At 45.5% G+C, this 18,207-nt stretch overlaps 1 protein-coding gene across 1 annotated transcript in view; it reads left to right on the forward strand.

Moving 5' to 3' along the window:
- LOC109297291 (baculoviral IAP repeat-containing protein 1-like) overlaps positions 1 to 18,207 on the forward strand; it is a 35,667-nt gene that overhangs the window by 6,026 nt on the left and 11,434 nt on the right. The window contains 8 exon segments of the mRNA XM_019516965.1: positions 5,813 to 5,912; positions 6,999 to 7,074; positions 7,890 to 7,947; positions 9,835 to 11,336; positions 11,339 to 11,542; positions 11,544 to 11,720; positions 11,722 to 11,941; positions 12,709 to 12,879. Of these exon segments, the coding sequence (XP_019372510.1) occupies positions 5,813 to 5,912; positions 6,999 to 7,074; positions 7,890 to 7,947; positions 9,835 to 11,336; positions 11,339 to 11,542; positions 11,544 to 11,720; positions 11,722 to 11,941; positions 12,709 to 12,879 (2,508 nt within the window).

The raw sequence follows: 18,207 nt of genomic DNA on the forward strand, positions 1-18,207 counted from the left end.
AATATCTAACCTAAACTTCTCTTGCTGAAATTTGAGACCTGTTGTTTCTTGTTCTGTCGTCTGCCAATACTGAGAACAGTCTAGCTCCATCCTCTTTTGAACCCTGTTTCAAGTAGCTGAAGGCTGCTGTTAAATCCCCCCTCGGTCTTCTCTTCTCTAGACTAAATAAGCCCGGTTCCCTCAGCATCTCCTCAGAAGCCATGTGCCCCAACCTCCTCACCATTTTTGTTGCCCTCACCGGACACTCTCCAATTTGTCCACATCCTTTCTGCAGTGGGTAGCCCAAAACTGAACACAGTTCTCCACCAGTGACTCACCAGTGCTGAACAGAGGCGAGTAATCACTTCCCTTGCCCTGCTGACAATACTCCTACCCAGGCAGCCCAGTATGCTGTTAGCCCCCAACCTGTACTGGTGCATGGGATTGCTCCATCTTAATTGAAGGACTTTGCACTTCATGGATTTCATAGATTTCACAGATGTTAGGGTCGGAAGGGACCTATTAGATCATTGAGTCCAACCCCTGCCTTGGGCCGGAAAGAGTGCTGGGGTCAGATGACCCCAACCAGGTGTTTGTCCAATCTCCTCTTAAATAGCTCCAACGAAGGGCGTAACACCACCTCCCTTGGAAGGGTATTCCACACTTTGGCAGCCCTCACTGTAAAGAATTTTTTCCTGATGTCCAATCTAAATTTGCTTTCTTCCAGTTTGTGGCCATTGTTTCTAGTTACCCCAATGGGCGCCCTGGTAAACATTGCATCCCCTATTTCCTGCTGCCCCCCCCCGATCAGTTTGCAGATGGCCACAAGATCACGTCTCAACCTTCTCTTGTGGAGGCTGAAGATATTCAGGGCCCTTAATCAATCCTTGTAGGGTTTTTTCTGTAGGCCTTTAACCAGGCGGGTGGCCCTCCTTTGAACCCTTTCCAGGTTATCTACATCCCTCTTGAAGTGTGGCACCCAAAACTGGACAGCGTACTCCAGCTGTGGCCTGACCAAGGCCACATAGAGGGGAAGTATCATCTCCATTAACCTGTTTGTGATGCACCTACTTATGCAAGAAAGAGTGTGGTTAGTTTTACTTATTACTTCATCACATTGGAGACTCTTGTTCATTTTGGTGTCGACTCCAACTCTGAGATCACTTTTTGCAGTTGTGCTACTTAGAATGCTACCTCCCAGGCTACAGGTGTGTTGATGATTCTTCCTCCCCTGGTGCAACACATGACACTTACCTCTGTTAAACTACATCCTATTCTGTTCTGCCCACTTCCCCAGCCTGTCCAAATCCATCTGGATTTGCTCCCTGTCCTCTGGTTTGTTTACCTCACCCCATAGCTTGGTGTCATCTGCAAACCTGGATGGAGTGCTTTCTATTCCCTCATCCAAGTCACTGATGAAGATATTGAACAGTCCCAGTCCCAGGGCAGAGTGTTGGGGGACTCCACTGCCTACATTTCTGCAAGTAGAAACCAACCCATCCACCACCACTCTATGGGTGCATCTCATAAGCGAATTTTCCACCCACTGGACTGTGTAATAATTTACATTGCAGCTGTTTAGTTTATTTATAAGAATTAGATGAAACACTGTGTCAAAGACCTTTTTAAAATCTATGTAACTAATATCTAGTTCTATTCCTTCATCCAAACATTTTGTGACCTGGCTGTAAAAAAACAAACAAACAAAAAAAACAGGTTAGTCAGGCAGTATCTGCCTGCTGTGAACCCATGCTGTTGAGTGCCATGAGTGCTCAAACAGTTGCACTAGTGGTTCCACTATGACTCCAGCTAATTCCCTGAGTACCCTAGGATGAAGATCATCAGGGCCTGTTGACTTAAATATATCCAACCCTTCCAAGTGCCCCTTTACTAGGTCAGCGCTAACAGTTGGTGGGTTGGTATCTATCTTGTGCTTACCTGAAGTCCCATTGGGATGCATGGATGTATCTGTGTCCAGGAACACAGATGCAAAGAAATGATTTAGGGGCTCCACTTCGGCCATATTATCTGTTACCAGTTGCCCTAGTCCATCTTGAAGGGGCCCTATGTTACCCTGTGCTTTCTTTTCATTTCCTATGTATTTAAAGAATGACTTTTTGTTATTCTTAACTTTTGTTGCCAGCCTAAGCTCCATTTCTGCTTTGGCCCTCCTCGCTGCTTCCCTACAAACTCAAGCCAGGTATAATTCTCCATGGTGACTACCCCCTGCCTCCATAGCCTGTTGGCCTCTCTTTTTTTCCTCCCAGGCTCTCCTGGATTTCTCTGCTCAAGCAAGACGGTTTCCCTGCTCAAGCAAGAAGGGCCATCCCAGTACACTTTATGTGTACTGGGATGGCCCCTTTCTGTGCCTGCAGGATCAGTCCCTTGAGAAACTCCCATCTTTCCTAGACTCCCATCTCTCCAATGCTTTTGCCTGTCAGTCCCTCCCTAACTAATCTCCTGAGCTTGTTGAAGTTGGCCTTTCCAAAGTCTAGAACTTCAGACCTAGTAATTATCTTTCCCACCTTTTGCCGGATAGTGAACTCTATCAATAGGTGGTCACTATCCCCTTGGTTACCTTGTACCTGCAGATCCCCCACCAAGTTATCCCCTGCGGCCAGCACCAAGTCTATTAAGGCATTTCCCCTAGTGGGAACATTTACCTCTTGTGGTAGGTGAAGGTCCTGTAAGCAGTTTAGAAACTTATGTGAATGGGCAGACCTGGCTGCCTGTTCCTCCCAGCAGATGTCTGGGAAGTTTAGGTCACCCATGACGACAGGTCCTTTGAGCACACTGCCTCTGAGAGCTGTCTTGAATTCTAGGTCTAACTCAACTCCCTGGTGTGGGGGTCTGTAATAAACCCCCACTACCAAGTCCCTTTCTCCCTGACCCCCCCACCCCCTGTAATATGACCCATAGTACCTCAATTTGTCCTTCTTCTAGGCCCAAATTAACTACAGAAGATGAATATTGCTCCTTAACATAGAGAGCAATGCTCCCGATTTTTTTCCACACTCTATCCTGTCTGTACAGCCTGTAGCCCTCAGTGCCAACCACCCAGTCGTGGGTAGAGTCTCACCAGGTTTTTAGTAGCCCAACCAGGTCGAATTCTTTATTTGCAAGCAGGAATGCAAATTCCTTTTGCTTGTTTCCTGTGCTCCTAGCATTAGTATAGAGACATTTAAGCCCCCCAGTAGCTGCCCTTAGTACTTCCCCATCCTGATGCTTAGCAGGGTCCTTGGTACTTACCTGGATTGTTCCAGCACTTGGCTCATAGTTTGTCATTCCTGGCCTCACCCTGTTGTCAATATCCCCATCCCCTGACGAACCTAGTTTAAAGCCCTGCATAGGAGATCAGCCAACCTGTAAGACTCTTACCTCCTGGAGGGAGATGTAGCCTGTCTTGTCCAAACAAGGCCCTATCTTGGAAATGCAGGTTGTGGTCAAGGAATCCAAACCCCACACGATGGCACCAGCTCCGAAGCTGTGAGTTGACCTCTAACACAGTTGCTGTGTTGCTGTCCAAGACTGCTGACCGGGAGGATGGCTGAGAAAACCACCTTTGCCCCCCAAACCTCTAAGCCTGGCTCCCAGTGCCATGTAGTCACTCATGACCCTGCCTGGACTACTCTGGACCGTGTCATTTGTTCCTACATGGATCAGAACCATAGGATAGTAGTTGGAGGGCCTAATCAGGTCTGAAATCCTCATTGTGATGTTTCAAATCCGGGCTCCAGGCAGGCAGCGTACCTCCCATACAGTGGGCTCTGGGCAGCAGGTGGCTCCCTCTGTCCCTCTCAGGAGGGAATTGCCCACCATGATGACCCATTGTCTTCTCCGGCTGCATGGTTGTCCCACAGCTTGCTTGGTGGTGGCTGTGGCTGTGGCCTCCACTGCTGCACTCTCTGCCAGTGACACCAGGGCCTCATATCTGTTCTCCAGCTGCACTGAGGGAGTCACTCTGGCAGTGCGACATCTAGCCCTGGAGGTGACTGTCTGCCACCTGGCCACATCAGTTCCCCCCTGTGATGCCTTCCCTCCAGGTGTATGGTCCTGCAGAGAATGGAAGTACCCATCAGTCTCTTCCTCAGTTGCCCTGATCCTCCGCAGCCTGCTAACCTCTGCCTGGAGTTCCCTCACCTGTTCCTCCAGGGCCTCAAGCTTGGCACACATGGGACAGGTGAGGGGACTCCTGGGCCATCCACCAACCCTGGTCTCTAGAGCCCCCACCAGGCAGCCCCCACAGACGCAGGGCCAGGGCACTGCCAACCTATCCAAAGGCCCCATCTGGGTAGAAGCCTCACAAGAGCTCTGGGCTGGAGGCCGCACTGGGGTAGTATCCCTGGCTGCACCCCGTGTCACCACCCCCATAGTAGTACCCATCCTCCTCACTTACTCACCTGAAGTCCTTGTGTTAGGCTGCCGATGTTAGGGGTTGAGGCCCCTCCTTTGCAAACTCTTGCACTAACTCCAGCACACCCCTGAAGAGCGTGCCTGTTTGCGGGGCCTGTTCATGCAGCTCCTGCCCGATGCAGCTGAATAGGGATGGGAGGGGGAAAAAACCCCTTCCCGATTTCCCTACAGCTGGCCTGACTCCTTCTTGCCCTTCCCCCACACTTGCCCAGGTTACCTTATTGCTGCTGCTGCTGCTGGCTCCTGCTGGCTCCTCGCCCTCTGGTCCCATCGCACTACTCCTCTCGGTGGGGTCAGCAGGAGAGCCGAGGGCACACGTGCAGTGGACACGTGTGCCCTCTTTGGCATCCTGGTCCTTGTTGAACCTCATGAGAATTGTTGTCCATAAGAACCACTTGACCTTGTTGAACCTCATGAGATTTCTTTTGGCCCAGTCCTCCAATTTGTCTAGGTCGCTCTGAATCCTAGCCCCACCCTCCAGCATATCTACTACTCTGCCCAGCTTGGTGTCATCTGGAAACTTGTTGGGTGTGCGCTCTGTACTATCTTTCAGGTCGTTGATGAAGCATTGAACAAAACTGGCCCCAGGACTGACCTCTGGGGCACTCTACTTGGTATCAGCTGCCAACTAGACATCAAGCCACTGATTACTACCCTTTAAGCCTGATGCTGTAGCCAGTTTTCTATCTGCCTTAAGTTCATTCATCCAGCCTGTACTTCCTTAGCTTGCCTGCAAGAATGTTGTGGGAGATGGTATCAAAAGCCTCGCTAAATTCAAGGTATACCACATCCAGTGGTCTCCCCACATCCACAGATTCAGTCTTATCAGCATAGAGATCCTGGGTGTCTTTGTTAGTATGTTTTTCTCATTTGATTTTTCCAAACAACCCTATGTGCAAAACTGTTCATTTTTGTAAGTATGGGGAACAAAAATGTGAAACTTAAAGATACTTAATGAAGTCATCCTTGGCTCCAAGATGAGGAGCCTGTGAGGGTTGCCTGGTTGGTCTCCAGTGTGTAGTCATATAGCTTCAGGATTAACTCAACTTTTTGCTGTCCACCAGCAACTCAGAAGAGTTTCTCCATGATCCTAGCATCTGTCTTTTCCTACGCATTTCCTTCACTGGAATCCAGAAAGAGAGAGGTTCAATCATTATAATGTTAAACAAAAGGGAAATTATGCAACCCTCTTATAATTTACTTTGAATTCCTCAAACATTTTGTGGAAACTAACATAACATAAAGGTTTTGTTTTCTGTTTTGAATAACAGAGCCCCTTCATTCTATTAGAAGATTGAAATTATTCATGTAAACTGATAAAAAAGAATTATGCTCCAATTATATTGTACTGTTGATATGTTAATCAGAAAATGCAGAAACATATATGACCCCCTTTTATGATGTAATTCCCTTCATGTAGGTAAAAAGTATATTGTGCGGTGTTTTGCCTGTGCTGGGCTTTTGCAGAAATGGGAGGAAGGTAATGATCCGGGGAAAGAACACGCAAAATGGTTCCCTGAGTAAGTAACTAAATGCCCTCAAGAACTATCTCTGTGTTTGCCTGCATTTCCTCTTAAAAATAACATAGCTATTTTTAGTATCTTTTGAGTTTAAAGCATCTGAATCTTCAAAACATTTAGATGGGAGAAATTTGATTCTGAAAATAAATCGAGCTTAGATCAGTAGCATTTTCATGTGTGAATATTTGCAAAGCAAATATGGGTGGTTCAACACAGTGCTAGATTTTGGCTGCTGTCCTGAAAACCCTCACACTGCAAGCAGCCCCTTTGAACTCCTTGCAGGGGTGCCTGTCAGTAGGTTTGACAGATGTGTGTCTTGGTGTCTAATCTATGTGGGACCTGTTCTATCATCCTTCTTATGGCAAAAGTGGTCTTATTAAAATCAGCAGGATTATGTGCACAGAAGGGAATTTTCAATAGTAGCAGCGAAGGTTTGACTCCTTATGAGGAGTTGAAGGTCTGGGAACAAACCAGTGCTTCCATTGTCTGTGGCAGCAGTATGTTTCTGGTCAAGGAAAGGTCTTGCCAAGCTTTGGATAGATCTTTTTACTGTATTGTTTTATTGGAAGGGTGGCCATGCAGATAAATGTAGGGACAAGGAGTAAAGCCAGCAGGAGCTAGGCTGTTCTTAGTGGTGGCAGGTGACAGAACAAGAAGCAATGGTTCCAAGTTGCAGCAAGGGAAGCTTAGGTTAGATATTAGGAATAATTTTCTTAGTAGGAGGGTAGTAAAACCCTGGAACAGGTTACCTAGAGATGTGGTGGAATCTGCATCCTTGGAGGTTTTCAAGACCTGGCTAGACAAAGTTTTGGCTGGGATGATATAGTTGGGAATGGTCCTGCCTTGAGCAAGGAGTTGGACTAAATGACATTCTAAGGTCCCTTCCAACTCTAATTTTCTATGCTTCTATCAAACCCTGCTGGATTTCTTTTCCCAGGGGTATAAAATGTGTTCTGAAAAGCATCTAAAAACAGGAAAGTTTTCTGTCTGATTTCCATTTGCTATTAACAAGGGAAAAATAGAAGCAAGCAAATTAAGAAAAATCCCATCAGTTTTCATATTGTATATTTGAAAAATTCATTTTAGTTACAAGCGCTCAGCACCACTCAGTGAAACACTGGAAGAGCCAGCAGAGAACAAATCGGCCTGTCAGTCTGAGCAGGTAATAGGTCTTACTCTTTGCTCTTGGCTGGAAAAGTCTTGCTTTGCTATTCAGAAATGGAAGGTCTTGTCACAGCAAAGTTGTGTGTTTTTTGTTTGTAGTAACCAAAATTTTCTCTAAAGTCAGCTTAAACCCTATACCTAAGTGGTAAAGTTTTTTTTGTTTGTTTGTTTGTTTTTGTTTTTGTTTTATTGTGAAGAGTAAAGGAACTCACCAATGCATGGTTTTGCTCTACCATGTAGAAAATGGTGTTTATCTTTAATTCTATCCCTGTGTGTACAGTGATATGAGAGAGGCCTTTAAAATTATGTCCTTAAAATTACATCCTTTTTGTAAGTTGATGTTAATAAAACACATCAAGAAGTGCATTTTACTTCCCTGGTATGTTCACAATACACTCTGAAGTCTGGCTATGGACGTTCATTTCTGAAAAATTTCCACTGGTAGGTATGTTTTAGCCTGCAGCCTCCCCTGTCCCCTGCTCTCTGCACCTTCCCAAGACTGGAGTAATCCTGGTCCGGGAAGGGCAGAGAGAGCACTTCCTGCTCCACTAATCCACAGGAGACGTCAAGACAAAGGAAAGTGTACAAACATTCATTCCCCCCAGGAAGAACTTTCCTGTTTTTTCTATCTGGCTGGAGTAAGCTTATTTTTCTGCCAGAACTACCATTTTGGTGCCAGCGAAAGATCTTAAATGTTTGTATACTTTTGGTTTCTACCAAGAGAATGGGGATTTTCCCAGTAGAAAATGAATATTTGTATGTGGCCTCTGTTTTAAAGATTGATAAATTGATTACATTTATTTTTGTTCGTAGCAAGCTGCCAAGTCAGAAACCTTGGAAGAGATAAAATTTCTAAATTATGGAATAACTGGTAAGTACTGTGCAGTATTTTAGCTGGTAGGCTATCCGCAATAACCTTTCTCTTGAACTCTGTAGGGGCTTGTTTAACGAGTCAAATTTTGGAGCCCTTTCTCAGACAAGATCCTTATTGAAATAAGGACTTCAGGATTCAGCCTATGCAGATGAAGCAGCTAGTGGAATGTCTAGGTGGCTGTCAAGTGTGTAACCTGTGATACAAATTGAGCTGTCAGAAGGTCGTATTCACTGCTGTGCGGGAAACTAGGGCAAAGCTGTGAAAGCGTCTTCCACCCTTTTGTGAGGGCTGAAATGTAACTTTGATTAAATGTATGGAGTTTTTGAAGGGTGAATTTCACTCAGAATGTCATGTTTAGAAAATTAGGAATATGTTATTTTCACTGTTATGATGAAGATACAATGTCATAATATACATTACTTAAATAGTTCTCTGCCAGGCTTGCTACACTCATTTTCCTTGTTCTACTTAAAATTGTATCATACACTTACCAAAATTGTGAGGCAGAAGTTCTCATAACATAAATAGATAGATTTCTGGCCCAAAAAGTCACATGTGGTGAAGTAAGACGTGAATCCCTGCCCAAAGTTTGTTAATAGAGTTATCACATCTGTTTCTTTCCAGTTAATATTGATTTGGTCCAATGTAACTTCAGAGTGAAAAATGGTCAAAAAGTGGATAAATCAGTTGTACATGTTTAATAATATTATATAGTATTTCATGTTCCATGTTGTGAGTGCACTACTAAGATGCGTGTACCTTCCATTCATGATTTGTAAGTTGGTGTATATTTAGAAATCCAGGTCTTCCCACTGTAGATTTAAGCCCTGTAAGATGAAGTTCATAGCAAAAGGAGCCCTTTGCTGCCATCAGCTGGTAAAGTGAAAAAAACACAAAAGAAGCCAGACCTCTTTTATGTCTTCACCTACAACAGCAGCTGGAGTCTCTATAGGAAACCCCCTTCCTCCTCTGGCTGCCACTTCCTGCCTTAGCCCCCATGGTGGGGAGAATGCAGTAGTGTAGGAAGCTGAAGGTTAGTCTTGAGCCTGGCCCAAAGGAGGGAGGGGGGAGATGGGGTCAAGTGCAGGGGTAGGATCATGCAGCAGTGGATGGGGGGAGCATCTGTGTGGTTCAGCCCCGGGCATGTGGCCCCTGGGTGGCTTAGAAGTTGGACAGACTTGACCCTACAATTCCAATGTGAATGATTTTGTCATCTAAGTGAAACATGTTAAAACACATGTTTTAAGGTGCAGGGCCAATGAAATGTTTTTATCTTCACTGTGTGACTGAAAGGTGACAGAATTGTACCAGATGGGCTGTGAATGAAGCCTCATCATAACCTAGCTCATCTGGGTGCTTCTGGATAGTGGAGCCCAGACACAAGTCAGATGGATGAGGAAGGGAAAAAAGGCTAATGCCTTTTAGCAAGGATTCCACTTGAGAGTCCTATCTGTGGTTTTATGTCCTCCACTGTTTGCCTCTGAAGCTGCAGAGGGAATGACATATATAAGTGAACTTGAGGGTTTCCTTACCATATCTGGCAGTATAGCTACATACACATTCAGCATGGGTGATAGAACAAAAAACTCTTGGCTCCACAAGCAGAAGATGAGATTGAGCAATACTCTTGGTTGTTCCATGATCATTTCCTCATAACTTTCTGGGCCAATTTCATCCCTCAAGCGACAGTTTACACCAGGAATTACTAGGCTGAATGAATCTTTTGTATGCAGCATAGTAATATAGATGGAAGGAGTATCTCCTGCATCAGCCTTTCAGCAACGTCTGAGCAGGGGACCCATTTGTACATCGGGAACATTCTGACAAGGTCTGTAGGTTTCTGTTGTGTGCACTTCCTTCTCTTTATCTCCTTTCTATTCACAGACATGACCCCTGAGGATCCCGAATGGTCCCAAGAAGCCAAGGCATTGACTGAACAGCTCAGGCAGGCTTACAGTAATACCAGGTTTACCAGACTGCCTTCTTTTGGTGACTCTATGCATTTTGCCATTGATTTGAAATTGCTCTACGCAGACCTGTCAGTTGTCTCAAAGGATATCTATAACCAGCCACTGCAGCAGCTCTTGCTGCCTGACATCCTTGAAAACCTTAATTCCATCACTGTCCTCGAAGGTGAAGCAGGAGGTGGGAAGACACCATTACTGAGGAAGGTAGCTGCGCTGTGGGCCTCAGGCTGCTGCCCCATGCTAAGCAGGTTCAAGTTGGTCTTTTATCTTTCCCTGAGTGCCACAAAAGGGGATCAGAGCTTGACTGACATCATCTGCAACCAGTTAGTGAGATTTCCAGGGTCATTAACAGAAATGTCCCTGAGGAACATCCTTCAGCACTTAAAGCACCAGGTCCTATTCCTTCTGGATGACTACGGTGAGATGAATTCAGTTCCCTCGGTCATCAAAGGACTTGTACAAAAGAATCACTTCAACAAACACTGCCTGGTTATCGCCGTGCGTACTAACTGGATCACAGAAATCCGCAAGCATGCAAATACAATTTTAACTGTTGTGCAGTTTCCTCTGTACAGCACTCTCTACATCCTTCGGAAGCTGTTTTCACACATTGCCCTTGTGGAAAAGTTCATCTATAAGGTGCAATGTGAAGACGCCATGCAGACTCTTCTGAAGACCCCGCTTCTAACTGTGGCTCTCTGTGCATATTGGGTACAGTACCCAGGAGGGAACATCTTCAATGACAAGGCTATTTTTAAAGCCTACTTGCTGTATAACTCCCTAAAATACCTGGAAGAAGGAGACCATGTTAGCACCATGGTGTCCTCCTGTGGAGAGCTTGCCTTAAAAGGTCTTTTCAAGCCGTGCTTTGATTTCAGGGAGGAAGACCTCTCTGAAGCAGGGCTTGATGGAGATGAAGCTCTGAGATTGGGCCTGCTGAGCAAATTCACTGCCTAAAGGCTGCAGCCAGTTTATCAGTTCTTTCATCCGTCATTCCAAGAGTTCCTGGCGGGGCAAAGGATGAGTGAGCTCCTGGCTTCTGATGTTGAAGAAAACCTGGAGAGAGGACTGTATTACTTGCAGCAAATCAGCATGTTGAGGAAAGTTTCTGGGACCTATCACTTTTTGTTGCAGTATGCTCGCAGCTATCCTTCCAAGGCAGTTCCAAAAATCATAACCCATTTATTCAACTTGATCCACTCTAAGGAGGCATTTGAAAGTCATTCAGAAAGTGATGAACTTCTACAACATCACCCAGAACTACAAATGGTGGTACAGGCAATAGATGTTTTGGAGTCAGAATTTTGTCTTTCATTTTTCACTCACCTTTTACTGGACACTGCAATTTCTGCAGCTTATGCAAGTGACACTGTTGCAATGTGTGCCCCAGTCATCTTTGAGTTCCTTAGAGGAAAAACCTTTTTTTGTTAGAAAACCAAAGCATGCTGAATTTTTTATATGATTATCCAGAAAGCTTATCCTTTCCCAGAAGCTCTGATGTAATTTTAAATGGAACTGAAAATAAACTAAAGTTAAATTTTTCAGATATAGGAACCTGTTTTTCTGAAATGGAGGTTCCAACTGTTGATAAGGATTATGCTCTTGCTTTTACACACTTCAATGACATGGCACAATGGGTCAAAAAAAAATGAAGATGATATTTGTAGCTTTTGGTCTCACATCCCTAGACATCTGCTGGATTCTGTTATGGCTCCTTTCATACTTGCAAAGGGTCGTGGAAAAATTTCAGTTTTGAAGTTTACAGCCAATGACATCAGTTCATTTAAAGAAGCTGATCTCAGGAAACCTAATGGTGCTATTCTCCATTTCAGAACATGTTGAGCTTTGTCTGAATGATAGTCCAGAACTGGTTGAAAGTATCTGACCAGCTCTTGAACAGCACAAGGAATGCTTTAAAAAATGCCGCCTGTATAATGTTAACTTGAGTGTAGCAGAACAAGAACTGCTTCTGTCTATGTCTTCAGTGGAATCTCTTGAGATAAGAGAAGGAACACAAACACCAGGTACCATCACTGTATTTTGGCCAAATACGTTTTTTCCCTCTAATCCCTTTCTTTCTGATTACATGCATATTGCACAAAGCAATACTTACATGCAGGACTAGCTGCATACACGCTAAGTTCTGGAACAGGGAGCAGAGCTAATTAAACTACATGGAACCTGTTAACGCATCTATATACTGTTTGTGGTTTGAGAGTTAGAATGGCATTTCTCAATATAATGCTGCCCTGCCCCACATTAACATAGTCTTTGCTTTTATGATGGGTGAAAGTTTTAAATACGTGAATGGTACAAACCTACTCTGAGATTCAAAATAATTTCTAACAGTGTTGACAACAACTCAGTACTTGTGGTGAAACTTAGGCTTCTGTCTAATTCTTAATTTCACACTCTCCCCCAGATTTTGAGTGGAGAAACTAATTGGATTGCAAATGGGAATGTCAGTTATGAGGAAAGCTTTTCTGAAGAACTGCATTAAAACTATGTGTATTCTTTGTAATCCCCCTTCTTCCTCCCTGCCCTCCCCCCAAAAATGTTTGTGCATTAAATACTTTCTATCATCATTTTGGGCTCCAGATTCTGAGCAGTTGAAAGGTTTACAAAGCTCCCATCATTGCATCCATGGATACAACTCTTTATGCCTATGGAAAATGGCCATTGTAGGACATTTTCCAGATGTGTTGTTAAGGAATTTTAATTGTTATAGCCTGGATAGATAGAACATAGAAGAATCAAGGAAAGTAAACCAATTTCATTATTTACCTTTCAGAATTGCTGTTTAAAAATTTGGACAAATTCATCTGCTTGAAAGAATTGTCGGTGTGTGCACAGAATGATCAAAATGTGTTTGATATTGTGCCTAGTGGCTTCAGAAATCTCCATTGCATGGAGAGATTGTTGATCAATAACGTGCGCTTTCAAAATGGTTCTTCCAGGCTGGGTAAGTGCACCTTTAAACCTTTTTGACAATCATGTTTGGGTAGAGCTCTCCTGCAGAAAAATAATTGTTTTAAATTCTTCTCTAGGGATAACACTGCATCCTTCCTTCAGTTGTCAAGAGAATCACACTCTTCTCCTTTGTTACTATCCCCCATTTTTTAGCTTTGGCTTGTGATTCCAACAAATTAAAAACCTTCTGAACCTTTCATTGTTATGTCTTAATTGATCAGGAGGAGGAATTGGCATAGAGCAGGGATAAGCAATTATTTGGGCCAGAGGGCCACTTGGAGGGAATATTGGTGAGCTGTCCTGGGCTGGGTCAGCACCCCTCCTCTGCAACAGCTCACCAAAATTCCCTAAGTGGCCCAAATAATTGCCCACCCCTGGATTAAGGGAACCTAACCTTTGTTCCCCACTTCTCCCCACACCACCTCCCCTGGCATGCAGCCAGGCTGGACCAGTGCTGCACTGTTCCTGTGCACTGCCTCGGGCCACATGGGATCAGCTGCAGAGGCACTTGCCTGACCCGGCTGCGTGTCACGGACTTGGGGTCAGGCAGGAGCTGCTCCAGCTGCACCCACGTTGCACAGCCCGAAGCAGCACACAGAAACACAGCATGGCATCATGTTAGTGGTGCCCATGCCCCTACCATGCTACAGCCCAGCAGAGCCCAGATAACCTGCAGGTTCTGGCTCTCTTTCCCTCCCCCACCAGTGGGAAGAATTTTACCTGAGTTTTGACTTGCCAGGGACTGGGTTGTCTGGTGTGCGGAGGGTCACTGGGTTGCAGCTGCACTCAGACAGCCTTGCTAGGCAGGAGCTCAGTGCCCCCTGCCTTGGAGCATATGAAGGGATCTAGGGGGTATGGAGTAGCTGCTGCTACTGCAGCTACAGCCCAGGGAAGGGAGAAGGGCAAGAGCCACTGAAAGCCAGGGCAGCTGCAGGCCACATACACCCCTGGCCTAGAGGAACTGGAGGCATTTATTTAAAAGGCTTCTGTGGCACTCTGATTCTGCTAAACCCTGGGGGGGGAGCCAAAATTGGGAACTGAATTCATATCACCTACATAACCACTATAATAAGCAAGTGAGCTAGTCATTGCTTTCATGCCTCATTCTGTACCCGCTGAAATTGGTTGGGGTTTCTTTCTAAGAGTTGTATTTTAGAAAAATACACATTTCAGCTACTTATAACTTAATTAAAATAGAAGATTATCATTTGAATCTGCCAACATAAAGATGTGTTATGATTAGGATACCTCCAGATTATTAACTGATTCTTGGTGTTGCTATTCTGGTGGCAGTTGTAACACATATATGAAATTCTAGGTCTCTGTCACCTCTAGGAAATCTAAATATGTGACACAGATACAGAATTAGGGTGTCACAGGCCAGCTGGGCACTGTGAGTGTATCAATTTTATCACAGGCCAACTGGGCTGTTTGATTCAGTTTTGGATCAAGGAGGCAAAGTTGGGAGTGAAGTGAAGGCAAATTTATTATAGCTTACTGTCACAGGGGCACTGAGGTGCCCTGTTCCTAGGAAGGAATAAGGGCAGCTGCCAATCACCAGGGCAGCTCAGGTGACAGCTGCTGGGGCAACCATGCTGGTCAGGTGACCAGGAGGGGGCAGGGCCGGGCCTTTATAAATAGCCCAGGCCGAAGCCTAGCTGGCAGTTCCCTTCTGGCAGCCTGAGATGCAGGAGCTCTGCAGTAGAGCCAAGCAGAGCAGAGACGAGCGGTGCAACCTGATCACCCAAGGGGCTGCATCATGAAGTAAGGCTGGAGGGAACCCTGATTGTGAAGCTTGGTGGTGGAACATAGTGGCCATAGTGGCGGGGCAGTTAAGGTATAGCCAGGAGGCTTATTTTCAGTTATAGCTCGTGGGTTCAGGGCTTTACGTTTCTTGTTTGTTACTGCTACAGACCAGAGGACCGGGAGAGGCTGTAGGGGTGGAGGAGGCCTCATTAGGAGCTCCCCAGAGAGGAGGGGGTGCTCCTAGTGCCGGAGTGTGGTGCTACAGTGTGGGGTGTTTAGATCCCAGCCCCAAGAAGGGGCGAACAGAGAGAGAGGCCCCGGTGAGGGCACGTGTTGAGAGAAGCCCCTGAGGGGGCGCATATTTTGATAGAAATCCCAGGAGGGGTGTGGACTGAAAAGAGTCCCAGACCGAAGGGTCAGAGGGGCCAAGTAAGGCTCAGACTGCCTGAGCCCAATTGGAAAGAGTCCCAGAGGGGCTCCACAGTGGTGGGAACCCCGAAGGGTCAAAGGGGCCAGGTAAGGCTCAGGCCGCCTGAGCCCAATAGGAAAGAGTCCCAGAGGGGCTCCGCAGTGGTTGGAACCCTGAAGGGTCAAAGGGGCCAGGTAAGGCTCAGGCCGCCTGAGCCCAATAGGAAAGAGTCCCAGAGGGGCTCCGCAGTGGTTGGAACCCCAAAGGGTCAAAGGGGCCAGGTAAGGCCGCCTGAGCCCACTTGGGGCAAGTACTGTTAGCAAGCCCGAGAGGGCGAACGACTAGAGAAGGGGTGCCAGTTGCGTGGCAAGCCCAGGGGCACCAGAGAAGGGGTGCCAGGGGCGTGGCAAGCCCAGTGGCGCCAGAGAAGGGGCACCGGTTGTGTGACAAGCCCAGGGGCGCTAGAGAGAGGCGCCAGTTGCGTGACAAGCCCAAGGACGCCGGGCAGGGTGCAGAAAGGAAAGGGACCAGATAACGTCCAAAAGAACTGCGAGGCTTGGGGCATGCTAAAGGGGAGGTAGGAGGCATGCATAGCCCATAAGGCTGGGGTGCACCTGGTCACTCCATATGGAACGGGGGACAGTATCAGCATAGCACCGTGTCCAAGGGGACCGTAAGGCAGCCTCCCACATAAAACTATACATACCAACAAGACGTGGAGGGCGAGAAACGAGGGTGCTGGATCACCGACTTGACGCGGCAGGGGGCGCTAGAGGGATCACAGCCGCTCCTAGGCCCCACTCTGTGACACTTACACACACACAAGTTAACAGAAAGATAAATGCAATAAGCAGATAATGCAGTATTAAAGAGCTAATAGTAAATAATAACAACAGATAGATCAATTCTGTCGCAGGCCAGCTGGGCACTACGAGGGTACTAGCCACTGGGCTGTTCAAAACAACAGATAGACAGATATGGGTTGGCAACTTATCGATAGTCCCTCAATGCCAGGTACGCATCAAGTGATTCCAGCGAAGTCAGGCGTCCCTTGATCAATGCTGTCAGAAGGTTACCGGGGAAGGTCCCTTGATCCGGATCTGATCCTCACTCACACCAGGAGTCTGGGGTCCGGGTGTGGGACAGAAATGACCATTCTGCTCCCTCCTTCCTGCTGGTTACCTGATGCACGTGCTTTTTATACCTAGTCTTATGTTAATCTGATGGCCTCAGAGCCACTCATAATGTTGCCGTATAGCTGTTACCCTATGGCATTGAAAGGTGTTAAAATTATCATAAAAGGTTACTACCCAGACTAGGGTTTATCCAATAAGCAAATTATGATTCACCACCTTTTAGGTTTGAAATTGACATTGCTTTGCCTAAGTTCCAACCCCTTTTAGGCTTCATTTGAATATGCTTTCTTGGGATATGTTTTCTTGGAATCTGTTGGGTGCACCAGGCATTTAGATCCAGTTTTATCATCAAGGCTGAACCCTGAGCAAAAAACCATTAGGTCTCCTAATCTTACAGCTACAGCTTTGCCAATGGGGCCCAGTCAGTTTCATGAACAGTTAATTTTATAATTTTGGTTAAATTTATGACAGACAAGTTACATTTGCAGTTTACAAACTTACAAGCTTTATATGAACTAGTATTACCTGTTTAGGCAAAATACCAAATACCTCCAAGAAGCACATTTTATTGTTTATTAATCCCTCTGGTTCTGGCTGTTACATTAGGGATGCAGCAAAGAGGGAGAAGCTAGAAAAATATTGAATCCTCTGTTAAGTGACTCAAGGGATTAGCAAAAGGATTTTTTAATAGGAAGTGATTTGTCTAATGTTATTGGAAGAGAATTGCAATCTGCATATGTGAAGATATACTGTGGTCTGATAGTAAACTATTTTTTAACAGGAGAAGGCAAAACATGTTTTAGTGGTTAAAATTTAGATAAGAAGTTGGGCAGGCTGAAATGTACAAATACAGTGTGGATTTTTAACAGTGGAAATTAAAGAATCATTGGAAGAACTCACTTAGGGATGTAATGACATTTTGCATGATGAAACTTTAGCTTAACTCTTTTCTAAAATATATGCTGTAGCCCATAAAATGTTTCGGGCTTCATTCTTTAAACTAGTTCAACAAGAAGAGGAGACCTAAGCCCACAAATAATAAACAGAGGGTGACCTGGATAAAGGCCTAGGACTGGGTGAAAATACTGGAAATCTGAGCAAGGTTGTAAGAGGGAAGCTAGCAGGACAGTTGGCTAGTCATCTAAACTGCCTAAATACTAATGAAAGGAGTATAAGGAACAATTTGAAGTCTTAGCATATACACAAAAATATAAACTGTACTGAAATAGTTCATGATTTTGAAGAAAGGAGATCAAACAGAATAAAATAATTGGAGTTCAGAAGGGCAAACTTTTACAAATTGGTGGGAGGCAACTCTAAGGGAACACAACCTTGCTGAGTTGGTTGTTCCTTAGAGACTTCTAAGGGCACACTATCCTATTGAGAAGAAAGGATTGAAAGCTTAGCAAGAGACATGGTTAGCTAAAACATGAAACCTCAAATGGGAATGTTACAAAAAATGGAAACTTGGCTAAATGACTAAATATGAATATAGGAGTATAGTATGAGTAGAATTTATCAGAAAGGTCACGGCATAAATTGTGACAGTGCTTGCAAAGAATGTGAAAGACAACAGAAGAGCTTGCCATATCAATACATTAGAGATGAGAAGGAGACCAAGGAGTAGGGACTTACCTAAATTGTGGTTTCATGGATTTTGTGGAAACTGAGAAATCCAGGGTTGCCGGTAAAATCCTTGAAAAAAAGAACTTAATAAAAATAAGACTTTTATTAAGTCTTCCCCTCCCTGGTGGGTCTTGCAGTCCACTGGGGAGGGGAAGGTGCTGGCTGGTGGAGTGGCATGAAGGGGGCAGCCCCTCCTCCCTCTTTCCTCCCCTCCCCAGGGGCTCTCCAGCAATCAGTGCTGAGAAGCGGGTCTGGATGAAGGGCAGCCAGCAGCCAAGATGACAGCTGTCCCCTTGTCATCATCATCCTCTGCACCCTCCCCCCCCTGCCTCTCTGCTAGTCAGTGCCACGGGGTGGGGCCACCACAAAATGCCCATGAAATGGGCAGTTCATGCCAGGACAA

This window comes from Gavialis gangeticus, unplaced genomic scaffold (genome assembly GCF_001723915.1).
Source record: "Gavialis gangeticus isolate Ggan-Ray unplaced genomic scaffold, GavGan_comp1, whole genome shotgun sequence".
Taxonomy (NCBI): Eukaryota; Metazoa; Chordata; order Crocodylia; family Gavialidae; genus Gavialis; species Gavialis gangeticus.